This window comes from Erythrolamprus reginae, chromosome 9 (genome assembly GCF_031021105.1).
Source record: "Erythrolamprus reginae isolate rEryReg1 chromosome 9, rEryReg1.hap1, whole genome shotgun sequence".
NCBI classification, from domain to species: Eukaryota; Metazoa; Chordata; class Lepidosauria; order Squamata; family Dipsadidae; genus Erythrolamprus; species Erythrolamprus reginae.
The window spans coordinates 49,041,851-49,062,750 of record NC_091958.1 but is presented as its reverse complement, the minus strand read 5'-3'; the positions used below and the strand labels follow the sequence as shown (position 1 = coordinate 49,062,750).

General features: G+C 41.4%; 1 protein-coding gene across 3 annotated transcripts in view; it reads right to left on the bottom strand.

Moving 5' to 3' along the window:
- Positions 1–20,900, bottom strand: part of VPS35L (VPS35 endosomal protein sorting factor like) — an 81,164-nt gene that overhangs the window by 24,602 nt on the left and 35,662 nt on the right. For all 3 annotated transcript variants that reach the window (XM_070761156.1, XM_070761157.1, XM_070761155.1), the window contains exons 17-23: positions 20,290–20,406; positions 17,854–17,907; positions 16,054–16,134; positions 13,604–13,666; positions 11,849–11,934; positions 5,064–5,144; positions 1,266–1,329 (exon numbers count right to left, since the gene is read on the bottom strand). In XM_070761156.1, the coding sequence (XP_070617257.1) occupies positions 1,266–1,329; positions 5,064–5,144; positions 11,849–11,934; positions 13,604–13,666; positions 16,054–16,134; positions 17,854–17,907; positions 20,290–20,406 (546 nt within the window). The remainder of the gene's footprint in view (positions 1–1,265; positions 1,330–5,063; positions 5,145–11,848; positions 11,935–13,603; positions 13,667–16,053; positions 16,135–17,853; positions 17,908–20,289; positions 20,407–20,900) is intronic.

Below are 20,900 nucleotides of genomic sequence, written 5' to 3'. Positions count from 1 at the left end.
AGCAGATCAGCTGCTGGGCGGCCAAAGGAACCTTCCTTGGGTCTTCCCTCTCTTGCTGGCGGGCGGGCGAGCGGCGGGCATCAGCGAGGAGCCGGGGTTTCCCCTTTGCTTGGGCGGCCGGGAAGACCCAGGTTGGGGGTTCGGGGGGGTGCTGGGAAGCCCCCCAGGCCGGCTGCGACCTTTTAAAACAGCCGCGCCGCTTCCCAGCTGACTCCCGAAGCCAAACGCGGAAGTGGTTTTTTTAAAAAAATTAATATTTTTTTTTAAATCGCGATATAGCGTTTCGCGAAGATCGAGATCGCGAAACTCGAGGGATCACTGTATTACAATGACAAACGAAACAAATAGGGGCAGCATATAAATCTAATAAATTGTTGTTGTTATTATTATTATTATTATTATTATTATTATTATTATCATCATTATTATTACTATTATTATTATTATATTATTATTATTATTATCATCATCATCATTATTATTACTATTACTATTACTATTATTATTATTATTATTATTATTTCCTGAATCATGGGGAGAGCGAAAAATAGCCAAACAGGCCTACCGGAAGTCCGAAGGCTGTACGGGAGGGCAGTGGGGGCAGTGGGAGAGGATTGTGTGCATGCAGTGGGGGGGGCATTGCCCCAGAGATTCGTACTGCCCCCCACCCTCCTCACCTTCCATAAGAACTTGAAAACCCATCTTTGCCACCAGGCTTGGGGTCACTAGACCCTAGTTTCCAGCCGAGAAGCGCAATGTATGCTTGTTGTTGAATGTGAATGAATGGTCTTTAATGTTCTGGGGTTTTAGAGTAGTTAATTATATTAATCGGATTTTCAATTTTGACATTGTATACTGCTTTTATATTATGTTGTGAGCCGCCCGGAGTTTTCGGAGAGGGGCGGCATACAAATCCAATAAATAAATTTTTTAAAAATTGCATTGTGGGTGGGGGCACACGCGCTATCTAGCATGCGTGCCCCATTTGGCACCCGAGCAAAAAAAAAAAATGGTTCGCCATTACTGACCTACAGGGTCCATCATACCCACCAGGACGTTCTCCACAAAACGAACCCAAATAAAAGATTTAAAAGGCAGCATAACAAAAGAGGAGATCCAGTTTGGCTTCATGGTGAAGGCACCATGAAGGAGCCAATGGTACACCACTTCAAAAACCTTGCCAAAAAACCCCACAACCCTGTTCCAGGAGGTCATCAGAGGGTCAACATTTGACTCAAAGTCACTTCCCGAAAGAGATTTCTCACCATTCGTACAAATCCATTGATCAAAGAAGCCAAAGTCCGCTTTTCATCTTCAAGGGTCAGAGCACTAGAAAAGAACACTTTGAAAGCATCAGTTGTTCAAAAATACAATGTTTGTGTCATGCCTTATGGTTTTACAGATAATTCTCAACAGGAACCCAGGTTGTCAGGATCCTCAGTGTGAAAAGCCTGTCGTAAGTCATTTTTTTCAGGGCTGTCGTAACTTCAAATGGTCCCTGAACAAATGGTTATAAGTTGAGGACTATCTGTACAGCACTCGTTCAGTGTTAGAAGTACCAAATGATTGTATTTTATTCCAATGCCATTGTAAAGAGTTGCAAGGGATCTTGGAAGTCTTCTAGACCAGTGTTTCCCAACCTTGGCAATTAGAAGATATCTGGACTTCAACTCCCAGTTGCTGGCTGGGGAATTCTGGGAGTTGAAGTCCAGATATCTTCAAGTTGCCAAGGTTGGGAAACACCAACGTCCTACTTAGGCAGGAAACCCTACACTACTTCAGGCAGATGGTTGTCTAATATCTTCTTTAAAACTTCCAGTGTTTGAGTATTCACAACTTCTGGAGGCAAACTGTTCCACTGATTAATTGTTCTAATTGTCCGGAAATTCCTCCTTAGTTCTAAGTTACTTCTCTCCTTGTTTAGTTTCCACCCATTGCTTCTTGTCCTAACCTCAGGTGCTTTGGAGAATAGGTTGACTCCCTCTTCTTTGTGGCAACCCCTGAGACTTTATTACTAAAATTACTTTTATCAAATTTTGGTAATAATTTGTTTCTGAAACTTTGCACTTTGGTATGGCCCAAAGGCTCATCAATCAATCAAATAAAGATGACTCTTGTGACAGCCCCTCAGGGCCTAGAAGACATAATGGCTGAGTAGGACCAAGTACAGTGGTACCTCTACCTAACAACGCCTCTACTTAAGAACTTTTCTAGATAAGCACCGGGTATTCAACATTTTTTTGCCTCTTCTCAAGAACCATTTTGCACTTACAAACCCGAGCCTCCGAAACTGTAACCGGAAAAGGCAGGAAGAAGCCTCCGTGGGGCCTCTCTAGGAATCTACTAGGAGGAAACAGGGCCAGAAAAGACAGGGGAAAGCCTCCATGGGGCCTCTCTAGGGATCTCCTGGGAGGAAACAGGGCCTCCACCCTCCCTGTGGTTTCCCCAATCACATACATTATTTGCTTTTATTTTTTTTGCTGATTCCTATGGGAAAAATTGCTCCATCTTACCAACTTTTCTACTTAAGAACCTGGTCACGGAACGAATTAAGTTCTTAAGTAGAGGTACCACTGTACTGGAATTCAGAAAAGGACTACATTTTCTGGATGCCTGCGAGCCATTCCGGTCAAACCGGGATAAAGCTCCCACCTGTCCGGCTGGCTACACATCAAACACCAGGGGCTGAATCCTGCCCAGCAAAGCAGACTGTTATCAAAGTGGAAAAGCTGGCTGACCATAACAGAGACATAAGGCAGGGCTTGGAGCTCCTGTGTCCCTGGCACCCAATTTGCTACTAAACAGGAGACCAGTTTTCTGCAGAAGGAGCGATAAAAATAGCCTCCTGCAAGGGAGAATTCATTTCGGGAGAGGAAGGTTTGTTTTCGGTATCTGTAAGCCAGATTCTCAAAGCGACCCTCACATCAATTATGCCTTGTTCTTGCCGGCAATGAAGCTTGAGGTTTTGTGTGTGTTTTTTCCCCTTCCTTCCAACGAAGCTTTTCATAAATTGAAAGCACATCTCTCAAAACTGTGTTGCTTTGCTTTACCCATTTCAGAGCTCTTGAAATATCCCTCGCCTTCTCTCTGTTAGTTAAACGGTGAAGTCATTTGCCAGAATTTTCTCTCTTACTCTCCAAAAAGACCTGGACTTTGTCTCAGACTGGTCTAACACCTGGCAACTTCAAATATCAACCAACAAATGCTCTATCCTCCACATTGGCAAAAAGAATCCTAACCGCACATACGAACTGAATAAACAATCTCTCACTGCCAACCCACATTCTGTAAAGGACCTTGGAATACTAATATCGAATGACCTAAGTGCTAAAGCCCACTGCAACAATATCGCCAAAAAAGCCTCTAGAGTTGTCAACCTGATCCTACGCAGCTTCTGCTCAGGCAACCTCACCCTACTCACAAGAGCCTACAAAACTTTTGCCAGACCCATCCTAGACTATTGCTCATCTGTCTGGAACCCATACCACATCTCAGACATCAACACCCTTGAAAATGTCCAAAGATATTTCACCAGAAGAGCCCTTCACTCCTCCACTCGAAACAGAATATCCTACGAAAATAGACTAACAATCCTAGGCCTAGAAAGCCTAGAACTACGACGCCTAAAACACGATCTGAGCATTGCCCACAAGATCATATGCTGCAATGTCTTACCAGTCAATGACTACTTCAGCTTCAACCGCAACAACACAAGAGCACGCAACAGATTCAAACTTAATACGAACCACGCCAAACTTGACTGTAAAAAATATGATTTCAACAATCGAGTTATCGAAGCATGGAACTCACTACCGGACTCAATTGTGTCAACCCCTAACCCCCAACATTTCTCCCTTAGACTCTCCACGATTGACCTCTCCAGGTTCCTAAGAGGCCAGTAAGGGGCGTACATAAGTGCACTGGTGTGCCTTTCGTCCCCTGTACAATTGTCTTTCCTTTCTTTCACCTATCTTATATATTCTCTTCCTTTCATATATCCTCTCCTCTAAGTTCACCTTCACCCTCTTTTTATATTATCACATGTCTATTTTCTTCCTATGTATTTATGTATTGGACAAATGAATAAATAAATTAAATAAATAAATAAACTGGGATTTAAAACAACGCATTCCCCTGCTAAAGATTTCTTTCCCCCTTTTTCCCCCCCCATTCCCTGGACAAATGGCAGCCTTATTAAGGACGGTTTTGAAAAGATTTAGAGCTTGGAAAAGGATTGTTCCCTTCTGCTCCTTCCTTAGTCCACCCTGGAACTCAGAAGAGATCTTCCAATCCACCCTTGTGGGTCTTGTGGTTAGCTCTGGCCCAGCTCCTGCCCCAAGGACTGTGGATGTGGGGGAGACATCCACATGCTGCAGGCCTGTTTTGCCCCCGGTGGAATCTGATGATGAAGGCTCCTCTGACCAAGAAGACATGAGTGACAGGGAGGAGGAGAGTGGGGCAGACAGCTCAGAAGGAGATCAATTATCTAGTTCCTCCTTGGATTCAGAACAAGAGTTAATGATACAGCCACGCATGCGGAGAGCGATGCATAGGCAGCAACAACTGAGAGATTATTATCAAAGAAAATGAGGCCACCTGTGGTTGGGTGGGGCTGTGGTCATTAGTGAGGCTGCTATAAGTAGCAGCCTGTGGGTTTGGCCATTGTGGAGGATTATCTGATCGTTGTGTTTCGTGACTGCTTTACTGACTTTGACTTTTTGTGTGCTGATTTTTCCCCGCTTTGAAACTAACCCAGAGCAAAGTGTGTTTCACTTTGTGAAAGAAGGAGGACTGTGAATTGCCTCACAGCTGCAAGCTAAGTATCACAGAACTGATAAGGGACTTGTACAAATTACCAGTTTGGTTGGAGACGAGTGCTCTTTGCTATACCAAAAGAGGGCTTGGTTTAAGTGAATTTTCATTATAAAGAACATTGTTTTGAATTATCAAATGTGTGTGTGTCTGACATTTGTACCTGTGAATTTTTGGGAGGAGTCTACCAGAGAGCGCCCGACAGAACAGTGGGGGGTAAAAAAAATGGAAGGGAAAGGAACATAACTTACTTTACCGAATCGTGCATCGTTTTGCACACGTGCAATAGGGCGTTGAGAATAACAGGATCCTTGGTAGATTCCTGTTGGTGCCTAGGAAGGAAGCACACAATTTCAAAAAATGAGGATGAGAAACGCCGGCGCTGAAAACTAAATGAAAATGGTAGCTCTTGGTGTAATGAATATATTCAAATAAATTCAGAATGGCCGGAGAAAGTGACCCACGCAGAAAATAAATTAAACAGTTCTAAATGCAAGAAATAAAAGAACAGATCTTTCAAGAGGCCCGATTAGAGATGATACTAGTAAGAGAGAAACATTAGGACAGGGGACGGAAGGCATGCTGGTAGACTTATGCCCGTCCCTTACTGACCTCTTAGGAATCGGGAGAGGTCAACAGTGGATACTCTGAGGGTAACGTTTTTGAGGGTTAGGTGATGAAACAGAATACCCTACGAAACTAGACTTACAATCCTGGGTCTTGAAAGCTTAGCACTAAGTATTGCCCACAAGATCATATGCTGCCTATCAAAGACTACTTCAGCTTCAACCACAACAACACAAGAGCACACAACAGATTCAAGCTTAATATTAACCGCTCCAAACTTGACTGTAAAAAATATGACTTTAATAATCGAGTTGTCGAAGCGTGGAACTCGTTACCGGACTCCGTAGTATCATCCCCTAACCCCCAACATTTTACCCTTAGAGACTCTCTACGGTTGACCTCTCCAGATTCCTAAGAGGTCAGTAAGGGGGGTACATAAGCGCACTAGAGTGCCTTCCATCCCCTGTCCTATTGTCTCTCCTATATCTCCTATATCTTCTCTACTATATCTCTATAAGCTTCCTTGTATATTATTGTGTATTGGACAAAATAAATGAATGAATGAATGAATGAATGAATGAATGAATGAATGAATGAATGAATGAATAAAATAAAATAAACAATAATATAGTAAAAGTCAAATATTAAACAAAAAGAAACCCATAATGATAATAAACACATATCCATCCTAAGATAAAATACAGAAAATAGTATAAGGGCAGACTAGATGGACCAGGAGGTCTTTTTCTGCGGTCAGGCTTCTATGTTTCTATGTTTCTATGATAAAAGAAACCCAGACAAACTATACAATTATGCACTCATAAATAACAAGTAAAGCTATTTTGATTAAGCTGTTGTTTACTATGGTATTGGCTTGTTTTTCTGAGTTGATGGCTTATTTGATTGAGGGCATTGTTTTCTTTGTTTGATTGTCAGTCTAGTGTTAATCCTGAAGTGAATCTCTGCTCATCTGGGTGTTAACTGCTGGTGAGGACGTGTTCAGGACCTTTTCTTTCCTTTGTGGGGAGCTTGTTTGTCTCTTTTTGATGTTGTAGCTGTTGTTTATGTGGTGAAATGAGGACTAAGGTTAGAAATGAAGCCTTGTGTCTTGCCACAAGGAAATCCTGCACAAGAGATGGTGGGGGGCGAGGATGGGGGTTAGGAAAAAGGAAGCCTTAACTCAATCAGTACAAATGAAAAAGTTCATAATTTACCTTTAAAATGTTATTAGTTAAGTAACTTTATCCTTTTTATTTTATGTTTAATTCATAACTATATATTAGTTTTCTTTTCTTTTAATATTGATTGAGTTAAGGCCGTTGAAAGCAAAACAAACATGTATATAAATCAAATAAGTGGAATTAATTTTTTTTCCAATATCTATTACGTTTGCAATAGCAGCAAAAATGACTAAGAAGATGTTGTGTTTAATGGATGTGAATAATTTAATTGAATATTCTTTTTTTTTCATGTGTGCATGTATAATTATCTGCGAGACCGCATTCTGCCACACGAATCCCAGCGACTGGTTAGGTCTCAGAGTTGCCTTCTCCAGGTCCCGTCGAAGAAACAATGTCGTCTGGCGGGACCCAGGGGAAGAGCCTTTTCTGTGGTGGCCCCGACCCTCTGGAACCAACTCTCCCCAGAGATTAGAACTGCCCCCACCCTCCTTCCCTTTCGCAAACTCCTTAAAAGCCACCTCTGTCGTCAGGCATGGGGAAATTTATTCCCCTGGGCCGTTTTCGCTTTACGTATGGTTTGTATGAGATGTATGATTGTTTTTTATATTAAGGGTTTTTAATTGTTTTTAACTATTGGATTTGTACTATTTTGTTGTTGTGAGCCGCTCCGAGTCTTCGGAGAGAGGCGGCATACAAATCTAATAAATAAATAAATGAATAAATAAATTAAAATAAATAAATAAATAAAAATAAATAAATAAAAAATAAATAAAAAATAATAAATAAAGAAATAAATAATTGTTTGTCTTAAGTGTTTATAGTTCTGTTTTTAAAGTATATATTTCAATAAAAAATATTTTTAAAAAAACAAAAGGAAAAAGGAAGCCTCTTTCTCTTTTTCTAGTCCTTCTCTCTGAACAACTGAAATATCAGAAAATGCAGAATATCTCCATCCAACTTTCTGCCTTCTGCCGCACGAATCCCAGCGACCGGTTAGGTCCCACAGAGTTGGTCTTCTCCGGGTCCCGTTGACTAAACAATGTCGTTTGGCAGGACCCAAGGGAAGAGCCTTCTCTGTGGCGGCTCCAGCCCTCTGGAATCAGCTCCTTCCAGAGATTAGAACTGCCCCCACCCTCCTTGCCTTTGGTAAACTCCTTAAAACCCACGTCTGCCATCAAGCGTGGGAGAACTGAAACATCTCCCCCTGCCTATGTAGTTTTTGTGTATGATATGACTGTATGTATGTTTTTATATATTGGGGTTTCTTGTTTTTTAGACTTTTTAAAATGTATTATTGTTATTTTAGATTCCAACTATTAGATTTGTTATTATACTATTGTTTTTATCATTGCTGTAAGCCGTCCTGAGTCTACGGAGAGGGGCGGCATACAAATCTAATTAATAATGATAATGATAATGATAATATTATTAATAATAATAATAATAATAATAATAATAATAATAACAACAACTTTACGAGGGTGCTGTTGCAAAGCAAAAATGTAGGTAGGTTGAGTTTCTGCCAGTGATGCTTCAATGCCCTGTCCAAATGCTCCCAATTATAAAAATGTTTCGAAGAAGATAATCTAATTCTGCTTGTTACGCCACAAACATTCCTTTGGAAAACGAAGATCGCTCAAAGTCATCATGAAGGACGGAGAAATATTTTCATTTGCAAAAAATTAAAAATGCACATTAAATCCATGACCCCCAGAAATGCTGCATCATTGCACAAAACCCGGGACTCTTCCAAGGCAGAATGACAAAGGTGGTTTTTTTAAAAAAGTAAAACTTGCTAATCAACATCTACCAAGATTTAGCTGTCATCCAACCCCCACCCCCAAAAAGGAAAGAAATATCTGAAAGGGGCATTCAGCATGTATTTTGATGAATCTCATTTCAATTTGAACAATGCTGAGTACTGTATTCTCTTTTTCACAATGCAGCTTGTGAGCACGCCACTCCGGGGGTTTTTTCTCTCTCTCAAAATCACAGTTGTCATCAGCAAAGAAGAGCAACATATGGCAAAAAAGGCAGTTTCTGCCTTTTCAAGCTGCTCTGGGGGTGTGGGGGGGGTGACACATGTCTGTAAACAGAAGCTCCACATTCTGTGGAATCAAAGCCTTGCTTCAAAATATTTTCAAGAGGCTACAACAGAACCATTATATCTATGTAGCTATATGGATATTTAAAAAAGCAGGATTTGCAGGAAAATATATTTTTTTTAAATTTTACTTCTCCATACCATATTCTTGCAGGGGTTATCTTCTTATTTTCTTTTTTCCCAAGGGTTCATTTATTGTGGGCATTTATTTTATTTTATTTATTTTATTTATTGGATTTGTATGCCGCCTTCTGCTGCACGAATCCCAGCGACCAGTTAGGTCCCACAGAGTGGGTCTTCTCGGGGTCCCGTCAACTAAACAATGTCGTTTGGGGGGACCCAGGGGAAGAGCCTTCTGTGTGGCGGCCCCGGACCTCTGGAACCAACTCCCCCCAGAGATTAGAATTGCCCCCACCCTCCTCGCCTTTCGTAAGCTCCTTAAAACCCACCTCTGCCATCAGGCATGGGGGAACTGAGATATTCTTTCCCCCTAGGCCTTTACAATTTACGCATGGTATGTCTGTAGGTATGTTTGGTTTTTATAATAAGGGGTTTTTTAGTTATATTATTATTATTTTTATTATTGTTATTATTATTATTATTATTATTATTATTATTATTATTATTTATTGGATTTGTATGCCGCCCCTCTCCGCAGACTCAGGGCAGCTAACAACAATGATAAAAAACAACATGTAACAATCCAATTTAATAAAACAACTAAAAACCCTTATTATAAAAACCAAACCTACACACAAACATACCATACGTAACGTGTAATGGCCTAGGGGGAAGGAATATCTTAACTCCCCCATGCCTGGCGACAAAGGTGGGTCTTGAGTAATTTGTGAAAGACAAGGAGGGTGGGGGCCGTTCTAATCTCTGGGGGGGAGTTGATTCCAGAGGGCCGAGGCCACCACAGAGAAGGCTCTTCCCCTGGGGCCCGCCAAACGACATTGTTTGGTCGACGGGACCCGGAGAAGGCCAACTCTGTGGGACCTTATCGGCCGCTGGGATTCATGCGGTACCAGGCGGTTCCGGATGTATTCTGGCCCAATGCCATGTAGGGCTTTAAAGGTCATTACCAACACTTTGAATTGTGACCAGAAACCGATCGGCAGCCAGTGCAGGCCACGGAGTGTTGCAGAAACGTGTATTAGTATTGGATTGGATTGTTACATGCTGTTTTTATCATTGTTGTTAGCCGCCCCGAGTCTACGGAGAGGGGCGGCATAGAAATCCAATAAATAAAATAAATAAAATAAATAAAATAAATAAAATAAATAAAATAAATAAAATAAATAAAATAAAATAAAAATAAATAAAATAAATAAAATAAATAAAATAAATAAAATAAATAAAATAAATAAAATAAATAAAATAAATAAAATAAAATAAATAAATAAAATAAATAAAATAAATAAAATAAATAAAATAAATAAAATAAATAAAATAAATAAAATAAATAAAATAAATAAAATAAATAAAATAAAATAAATAAATAAAATAAATAAAATAAATAAAATAAATAAAATAAATAAATAGAAACACTGGGGTACCATCCAACAATGTAGCCCTTACACATATGCTTCTACCCACCCTAACCATACATAGCTTACTTTCTATTTTCCTGTCTATCTGTTGCACTGCGGCCTTATTGCTACTCTGCCTGGATGCAGCTCATCAATCTTATGAGTAAATAAATAAGCAAGCCGGCATCCAGCTCTGATTTCTGACCTGTCCTCACGCAAATGTCAACGAAGCAGTGGAAGTGATGTGCCGGTGTCTGGAGGCTGTTGGGGCCTGGATGGGTGTCAACAGACTCAAACTCAACCCGGATAAGACGGAGTGGCTGTGGGTTTTGCCTCCCAAGGACAATTCCATCTGTCCGTCCATTACCCTGGGGGGAGAATCACTGACCCCCTTCAGAGAGGGTTCGCAACTTGGGCGTCCTCCTCGATCCACAGCTCACATTAGAAAAAAATCTTTCAGCTGTGGCGATGGGGGCGTTTGCCCAGGTTCGCCTGGTGCACCAGTTGCGGCCCTACTTGGACCGGGAGTCACTGCTCACAGTTACTCACGCCCTCATCACCTTGAGGCTCGACTACTGTAACGGTCTCTACATGGGGCTACCTTTGAAAAGTGTTCGGAAACTTCAGATCGTGCAGAATGCAGCTGCGAGAGCAATCATGGGCTTTCCCAAATATGCCCATGTTACTCCAACACTCCGCAGTCTGCATTAGTTGCCGATCAGTTTCCGGTCACAATTCAAAGTGTTGGTCATCACCTATAAAGCCCTTTATGGCACCGGACCAGGGTATCTACGAGACCGCCTTCTGCCGCACGAATCCCAGCGACCGGTTAGGTCCCACAGAGTTGGTCTCCTCCTGGTCCCGTCAACTAAACAATGTCGTTTGGCGGGACCCAGAGGAAGAGCCTTCTCTGTGGCGGCTCCGACCCTCTGGAATAAACTCCTTAAAACCCACCTCTGCTGTCAGGCATGGGGGAACTGAGATGTTCTTTCCCCATGGGCCTCTACACTTTATGCATGGTATGTTTGTATGTATGTTTGGTTTTATAAATAAGGGTTTTTAGTTGTTTTATTATTGGATTGCTATATATTGTTAGCCACCCCGAGTCCACGAGGGGCGGCATATAAATCCAATAAATAAATAAATAAATACCCACTAAAACCCTCATTGTGTATTGGACAAAATAAATAAATAAATAAATAAATAAAAATAAATTTTCTATTTTCCTGTCTATCTGCTGCACTGCGGCCTTATTACTCCTCTGCCTGGAGGCAGCTCATCAATCTTCTGAGTAAATAAATAAGCAAGCCGGCATCCAGTTCTGATTTCTGACCTGTCCTCCTGCGAATGTCCCCTCCTCCTCCTCCCATTTCTGGATTGCACCCATCGCGTCCGACAGCGGCACCCATTTTTACAAGTGCGCCACTGCTTTAATGCAGTCAAGTTGCATAATTGTCGATGTGCCCCAACAACCGATCGATGGGGATGAGAATATATTTTAAATTCTTTATTTAGAGCCGCGCGAGGTGCCTTTCAAAACCTTCCTGTGCCAAATGGACTGCAGATGAATTCTATCCGTCACACTTAACGGCACTTAAATAGATCTGTCTCGATTCTCTGAAGTGCACTTAATCAGGAGGCATTAGACTTACTTAATGAAAGCTTGCATGATGCATTTACAGACCTCGACTCTCACGGTCTCCTTCTGAAACATGTCCAGGAATGGCAGGAATTTCTCCTAGGGAATCAAGGGGAAACCTCAAGATTAGAGAGAGCTTTGCACAGTTTGATGCGTCGGAATGAAGTTGCGCTGTCTTTGGCAACACACAATTATCTTTGGAGCAAGTCTCAAGTGGAAATCAATAGACTATGATGTCAGCTTCTGTTTAAATTTGCCCCAAGAATGATGAGAAATGGTGGTAGCACTATGTAATGATATTAACACAAAATTTACTCATTGTTTAGATTTTAAACATATAGAACTTTATTTTATGAAGTAGGTGATACTTTATGAATAATTTCTTTTACTAAAGATATATATATATATATATATATATGTCACATGTTTTTTTTGCTGAATTTGAAAATTAAGGGAGACTAGGATAAATCTATTTCAGCCTTATTTTTGCCTCATCAGCTAGCCATACCCACTGGGACTTGAACCTGCAACCTTCGCCTTGTAAGGCAGAGAATTATCCTCTAGGCTACAGTATCCATTCCCTTCAGCTTTGCACCAGGGATTATATATATAATTTTTAATTAGCTATATGATACAATATTAAAATTTAGATAAATGAGATTTTATTATTCTTTGCATTGATGTAATATAACTTTTTATAGTAAGATGAAGAGGAAGAATTTTTATTTAGATTTTTAAGAACTGATAATGTTGTATAAAATTAATAGAAATTTTTAGACAAGAGATAAGAGCCTCCATTGAGTGAGTAATAAGAAAAGTTTATATATATATATTTATATTTATGTCGGATCACCCTGGTATATTGAAGGAACGTCAACAAGCATACCATGTATAAATTCTATAAGCCTAGGGGAAAGAGAAATTTCAATTCCACCATGCCTGATGACAGAGGTGGGTTTTAAGGAGCTTGCGAAAGGCAAGGAGGGTGGGGGCAACTCTGATATCTGGGGGGAGCTGGTTCCAGAGGGTCGGGGCCGCCGCAGAGAAGGCTCTTCTTCTGGGTCCTGCCAAACGACATTGCTTAGTCGACAGGACCCGGAGAAGGCCAACTCTGTGGGACCTAACCGGTCGCTGGGATTCTTGCGGCAGAAGGCGGTCCCGGAGATATTCTGGTCCGATGCTATGAAGGGCTTTATAGGTCATAACCAACACTTTGAATTGTGACCGGAAACTGATCGGCAACCAATGCAGACTGCGGAGTGTTGGTGTGACATGGGCATATTTAGGGAAGCCCATGATTGCTCTCGCAGCTGCATTCTGCACAGTCTGAAGTTTCCGAACACTCTTCAAAGGTAGCCCCATGTAGAGAGCGTTACAGTAGTCGAGCCTCGAGGTGATGAGGGCATGAGTGACTGTGAGCAGTGACTCCCGGTCCAGATAGGGCCGCAACTGGTGCACCAGGCGAACCTGGGCAAAAGCCCCCCTCGCCACAGCTGAAAGATGTTTCTCTAATGTGAGCTGTGGATCGAGGAGGACGCCCAAGTTGCGGACCCTCTCTGAGGGGGTCAATAATTTCCCCCCCCCAGGGGAATAATTCATATTCTGAGAAGAAAGCCCAGAATAGGCAGAGCAAGGCAACATTTAAGTGTCGTATGGATGAGATCTGTTTTAATCGTCAGATTTACTCCTCGGACTTCCAGCTAATCCCAAATAGAAATGAGGTGTCTCTTTTAGACAGTAGGATCCTCGCAGTCCCGTAGAAGCTCACCAATGAAAAGAGAATGGAGAAGTCATGGAGATAGGTGATGACCTTCTGGATTATTGACTGAAGCTGAGATCACAAAGAGAAGGGAAAGAAAAACATCCCGTTAGAATATGCTTCCTATTTAATCAACACTAATATTATTTTCCTTTCATTTTACCCCCATTGCCCCTGACTGTACTGTCCTACAAGCGTACATTTTTGCATTGGCATCCTTCAGTCTCGGAAGACCATGAGTGTTACCGAAACAGCAGATCCCCCCTAACCTACCCAGGCTTCATGCTCTGGGGAATCCAGAGCGTGAAGCCTGGGTAGGTTATGTTGTGTTTGGGCCTGGGCCAGCCGTTGCTCCCACAGATGGGACAGACGCGGCACAAAGTGAATGTGAAAGCCTGGCTGACAGCCAGGAAGATGTGGCAGACAGCCAGGAGGATGAGGCCACTAGGACACTGGATTCAGCAGACAGCCCAGGGGATGTGGCCTGCAGTCCCTCAGACAGTCTTTCCTCCCTGGGTTCTTCTGCAGATCAATACATTGATCTACGTAGCCGAAGAGCTATGCAAAGAAGGGATCGCTTTAAGGAGTATTACAAATGATTATAGGAGCACCTGGGCTGGGTGTGGTTCCCTTAATGAGGGCTAAAGGGATAAAAGGGAACAAAGGCCAAGGCAAACTGTGGCTGTTTATCTGTGTTGTTTTGTGGTTCCTGCTTCGAAGTTTCTGTGCCGTTGGAGTTTTCAACCCAGCTTTTTCAGACAAGTGGGTGGTGAAAACTCTGGGACTTGCTGTTTGCTCCAAAGATTCAAAAGGACTCCTGAAACGTCTTTGCTCATTCCAGGTTGTCTTTGTTTGTTTTTTCCTGTGTTTTTTGTATGCGGCTGAAGTAAGCCTTGCATTGTTTTCAGACATTAAGAACTGTTTTTTGAGTAAGCTATTTTTGTTTATCTAATACAAGTTTGCTGATTAGCAGAGCACGTGTGTGTTTGATTTCTTTTCACTGGACTATTACGCATTGCCGAGCCAGTTAGGCAGAACAGGTTAGGGGGGATCTGCTGCATCAGTAACAGTCTATCCTCCATAAGCGTAAATACTGACAAACTTTTTACTAAGTTTGCACTATTATTTCTTCTAGTTTTTTCTCATCATTCCTATCATCCTTTTCCTCCCGCTTAGGACTGTATGATTGTAACTTGTTGCTTGTATCCTAAGATTTTTATTAATATTGATTGTTTCTTCATTGCTTATTTGACCCCTAGACAATCATTAAGCGTTGTACCACATGATTCTTGACAAATGTATAATTTTCTTTTATGTACGCTGAGAGCATCTGCACCAAAGACAAATTCCTTGTGTGTCCAATCACACTTGGCCAATAAAGAATTCTATTCTACTGCTTTGAAAATAGCCATTTCTTTTGATTTCAAGTACAATAACACCAGTTTGATTTTATTCCATGCCCCCATGCAAGAGAGCGTGCGTGCACACACACACACACACACAGCAACCCAAACACATACATACATATTCACAAACGCACACAGAGATCAAAATACACACATACAAACACACACAGAGATCAAAATACACACATACAAACACACACAGAGATCAAAATACACATATACATACAAACACAAACACACACAGAGATCAAAATACACACATACAAACACTAACACACACACAGAGATCAAAATACACACATACACTTACAAACACAAACACAGATCAAATACACACCTACACACACAAATACAAACACACAGAGATCAAAATACACATATACATACAAACACAAGCACACACACAGATCAAAATACACACATACACTTACAAACACAAACACAGATCAAATACACACCTACACACATAAATACAAACACACGGAGATCAAAATACACATATACATACAAACACAAACACACACAGAGATCAAAATACACACATACACTTACAAACACAAACACAGATCAAATACACACCTACACACACAAATACAGAGATCAAAATACACATATACATACAAACACAAGCACACACACAGATCAAAATACACATATACATACAAACACAAACACACACACAGATCAAAATACACACATACACTTACAAACACAGATCAAATACACACCTACACACACAAATACAAACACACACAGATCAAAATACACATATACATACAAACACAAACACACACACAGATCAAAATACACATATACATACAAACACAAACACACACACAGATCAAAATACACACATACAACTCACACACACAAACCGACATTCTGCTTTCATTGGCTTTAGATCATTCTCTCCCCTCCCCCAAAATAGGTTCAGGGTGATAATGTATTATCAGTTTAAAAAAAGGACCCAGATTCCTTAAATCTACCATTATATTCAGCCTGACCAAGGTTCTTTGCCCCCTTTTAGAAATTATGAATGAATCTCTCTCTTACCTGAGGGTAGGCCTCTTCAAAAGCCCGATCTGGAGTCATATGTTTAATGACATCAGCTAAAATGGTATTGACTTCACGCTTCTGCAGACACGATAAAAGAAAATGGCATCACAGCGGCCATAAATTCAAAACCATATAAAGCCCGAGACACGTATATTATGAAGCTGAATAACCGAGTGGCTTTTTTGGGACGTGACTAGCATCGAACATGGGATTCTTTAAAGGCAAATCATATTTTTAAGACGGTGCTGGCTGGAGAGGTTTATGGCAGTTCAAACCTATCACATCTGCAAAGTGCGAGAGATTTACAGACTTCTGGGTTTAGAAGAAAGATTCCAAGAGGGAAGATTTAATCCAGTATTAAAGCTCGTAATATCGAGACTACAGTGTTCCCTCGATTTTCGCGGGTTCGAACTTCGCAAAAAGTCTATACCACGGTTTTTCAAAAATATTAATTAAAAAATACTTTGCGGGTTTTTTCCCTATACCACGGTTTTTCCCACCCAATGACGTCACATGTCATCGCCAAACTTTCATCCGACTTTAATAAAAAAAAATTCAATAAACTTTAATAAATAAACATGGTGAGTAATGATCTAAATGGTTGCTAAGAGAATGAGAAATTGCACTTTAGGGGTTTAAAGTGTTAAGGGAAGGCTTGTGATACGGTTCATAGCCAAAAAATAGTGTATTTACTTCCGCATCTCTACTTCGCGGAAATTCGACTTTTGCGGGCAGTCTCGGAACGCATCCCCCGCGAAAATCGAGGGAACACTGTACTTGTGTTTTGGGGCTGCAATACATTGCTGTGCTGATATAATAGGGATGACATACTGTTGCAGATATTTCTAAATTGGCTTGGCTGCTTGGCTGCATAGCTAGAGGTATAACAAGCAGGAAGAGGGAGATTATGATCCCGCTATATAGAGCGCTGGTGAGACCACATTTGGAATACTGTGTTCAGTTCTGGAGACCTCACCTACAAAAAGATATTGACAAAATTGAACGGGTCCAAAGACGGGCTACAAGAATGGTAGAAGGGCTTAAGCATAAAACGTATCAGGAAAGACTTCATGAACTCAATCTGTATAGTCTGGAGGACAGAAGGGAAAGGGGGGACATGATCGAAACATTTAAATATATTAAAGGGTTAAATAAGGTCCAGGAGGGAAGTGTTTTTAATAGGAAAGTGAACACAAGAACAAGGGGACACAATCTGAAGTTAGTTGGGGGAAAGATCAAAAGCAACATGAGAAAATATTATTTTACTGAAAGAGTCATAGATGCTTGGAACAAACTTCCAGCAGACGTGGTAGATAAATCCACAGTAACTGAATTTAAACATGCCTGGGATAAACATATATCCATCCTAAGATAAAATACAGAAAATAGTATAAGGGCAGACTAGATGGACCATGAGGTCTTTTTCTGCTGTCAGACTTCTATGTTTCTATGTTTCTAAATTAACACAGGCCAACACGCTGGAAAGGCCATAAAAAACAATTGCTATTAGAATTTCAAGATTTATTTTCCCCTTTTCTTGAGACCACTGTTCCTGGTGCTGTGTCAAAGTGTGTTAAGTTCACTAGCGACAGACGCAGGATGTCATTTTTTTCAAGATAATTCATTCTCATACTCCCAAGAGATATTAGCAGGGCCTGAGAGCAACATCTAAATAAATAAAAACCAGGCATGCCTACTTCCAAGAAGCAAATGCCCTGAACTATAATAAAGAGGGGAAGAAGGTCAAGAAAGGAAAGGAGATATTTTGAAATATAAAACGCATAAATCTTCACCTACCGTAAAATGCCTACAAGTATATTCCATCCAGATTTCTGCACAGTTGATGTAATCCTAAAAATAAATGCATGGGTGTCACATTTCAACGCACTACGGCAAGATTTTATCCCTATCCAGCCTGCTTTTTTCATGTTTAACTGATTCTCTAAATAAGGTCAAAATGCCCCGAGCGTCCATTTATTGATTAGATTTATAATAAATTTAGGAGCCCTGGTGGCGCAGTGGTTAAAGTGCAGGATTGCAGCCAAATCTGCCCACCGCCTGGAGTTCGATCCCAACAGGTTTATAGTTGACTCTGCTTTCCATCCTTCCGAGATCAGTAAAATAAGGACCTGTGTTGTTGGGGGCCGTATGCAAATACCTCGTCTTACGAACCTCTCTTCATACGAACTTTTTATGATACGAACCTGGCATTTAAGATTTTTTTGCCTCTTCTTCCGAACTATTTTCACCTTATGAACCGGAGCCACCGCCGCTGGGATGCCCCGCCTCCGGACTTCCGTTGCCAGCCGAAGCGCTGGGATTCCTGAGGCTCCCCTTGTTGGAAAACCCCGCCTCCGGAGTTCCATTGCCAGCCAAAGCGCTGGGATTTCCCTGAGGCTCCCCTCGCTCGGAAACCCCGCCTCTGGACTTCCGTTGCCACCTGAAGCGCTGGGAATTCCCCTGAGCCTCCCCTCGCTGGGAAACCCCGCCTCTGGACTTCCGTTGCCAACCGAAGTGCTGGGATTTCCCTGAGCCTCCCTTCGCTGGGATTCAAAGTAGCGCCGGCAAAAATGAAGGGAATCCCAGCGAGGGGAGCCTCAGGGAAATCCCAGCAATGCAAGAACGGGTGCTTCAGCTGGCAAGGAAGTCCGGAGGTGGGGTCCCGTCAACTAGACATTGTCTAGTTGACGGGACCTGGAGAGGGCCAACTCTGTAGGACCTAACTGGACGCTGGGATTCATGCGGCAGAAGGCGGTCCCGTAGGTAATCTGGTCCAATGCCATGTAGGGCTTTATAGGTTATAGCTTAATGGTTATTTGGGACCTGAATACACTCATCTTGGTGGTCATTCTGGGAACCAGAATATCTCCAGGACCGCCTTCTGCCGCAGGAATCCCAGTGACCGGTTAGGTCCCACAGAGCTGGCCTTCTCCGGGTCCCGTTGACTAAACAATGTCGTTTGGCGGGACCCAGGAGAAGAGCCTTCTCTGTGGCGGCCCCAACCCCGGAGATCAGAACTGCCCCCACCCTCCTTGCCTTTCGTAAAGTTCTTAAGAGCCATCTCTGCCGTCAGGCATGGGGGAACTGAGACATCTCCCCCGGGCCTATACAGTTTATACATGGTATGTTTGTGTGTATGTTTGCTTTTAATAATGGGGATTTTAGTGTTTTTTAAATTATTAGATTTGTTCTTACATTGTCTTTGTTATTATTGTGAGCCGCCCTGAGTGTATGGAGAGGGGCGGCATACAAGTCTAATAAATAATAATAATAATAATAATAATAATAATAATAATAATAATAATAATAATGTTCAGCAGGGTAGTGTTTTTAATAGGAAGGTGAACACAAGAACAAGGGGACACAATCTGAAGTTAGTTGGGGGAATGATCAAAGGCAACATGAGAAAATATTATTTTACTGAAAGAGTAGTAGATCCTTGGAACAAACGTCCAGCAGACGTGGTTGGTAAATCCACAGTCACCGAATTTAAACATGCCTGGGATAAACATATATCCATCCTAAGATAAAATACAGGAAATAGTATAAGGGCAGACTAGATGGACCATGAGGTCTTTTTCTGCCGTCAGGTTTCTATGTTTCTAATAATAATAATAATAATAATAATAATAATAATAATAATAATAATAATAATAATAATAATAATATTATTCAGGAGGGAAGTGTTTTTAATAGGAAGGTGAACACAAGAACAAGGGGACACAATCTGAAGTTAGTTGGGGGAATGATCAAAGGCAACATGAGAAAGTATTATTTTACTGAAAGAGTAGTAGATCCTTGGAACAAACGTCCAGCAGACGTGGTTGGTAAATCCACAGTAACCGAATTTAAACATGCCTGGGATAAACATATATCCATTGTAAGATAAAATACAGGAAATAGTATAAGGGCAGACTAGATGGACCATGAGGTCTTTTTCTGCCGTCAGTGTTCTATGTTTCTATGTTTCTAATAATAATAATAATAATAATAATAATAATAATAATAATAATAACAACAACAACAACAACAACAACAACAACAACAACAACAACCAAAGGAATAGCAGCCATATTTTGCGTGCAGCTCTCACCCACTCAAAATCTTCCGCCAGTCCTACCTCTGAGCTAGGCAATGCACACTTAAGAGAGAATGTTTCTAATTTACAGTACATTTATTTCAACCATCTGCCCATTCCAACTACGTTGCCCATTTCTACTACTAACAACCCACCTGTGGACTCTTTAACTTGGTAATAACTTTCCAGGCTTCATTTAAGATTTGAAGACGGTCACTTTCCGATGGGTCAGCTAAGGCTAAGTTTTGTCCCAGGGAGCAGAAGAGAAGATGCTGTCAAAATAAAATGAGTTGCATGTCCACTTTAATGGCCTCTATGAATGTTCCCACTTGAACAAATAACATTAATAATACAGAGACAGATATTTTAATTCGTAAAAGATTTGAGGGAGATTAAAAATGCAGTCAAGGGGGGGGGGGAGATTGGCTGCCTCGAGGAAAGAAACTTGGGTTAAATTTTTATGGTACGTGTTGTGCTTAGCTCTGGCCCAGCTCCTGCCCCAAGGACTGTGGATGTGGGGGAGAGATCCACATGCCGCAGGCCTGTTTTGCCCCCCGGTGGAGTCTGCTGATGAAGGCTCCTCTGACCAAGAAGACATGAGTGACAGGGAGGAGGAGAGTGGGGCAGACAGCTCAGAAGGAGATCAATTATCTAGCTCCTCCTTGGATTCAGAACAAGAGTTAATGATACAGCCACGCATGCGGAGAGCGATGCATAGGCAGCAACAACTGAGAGATTATTATCAAAGAAAATGAGGCCACCTGTG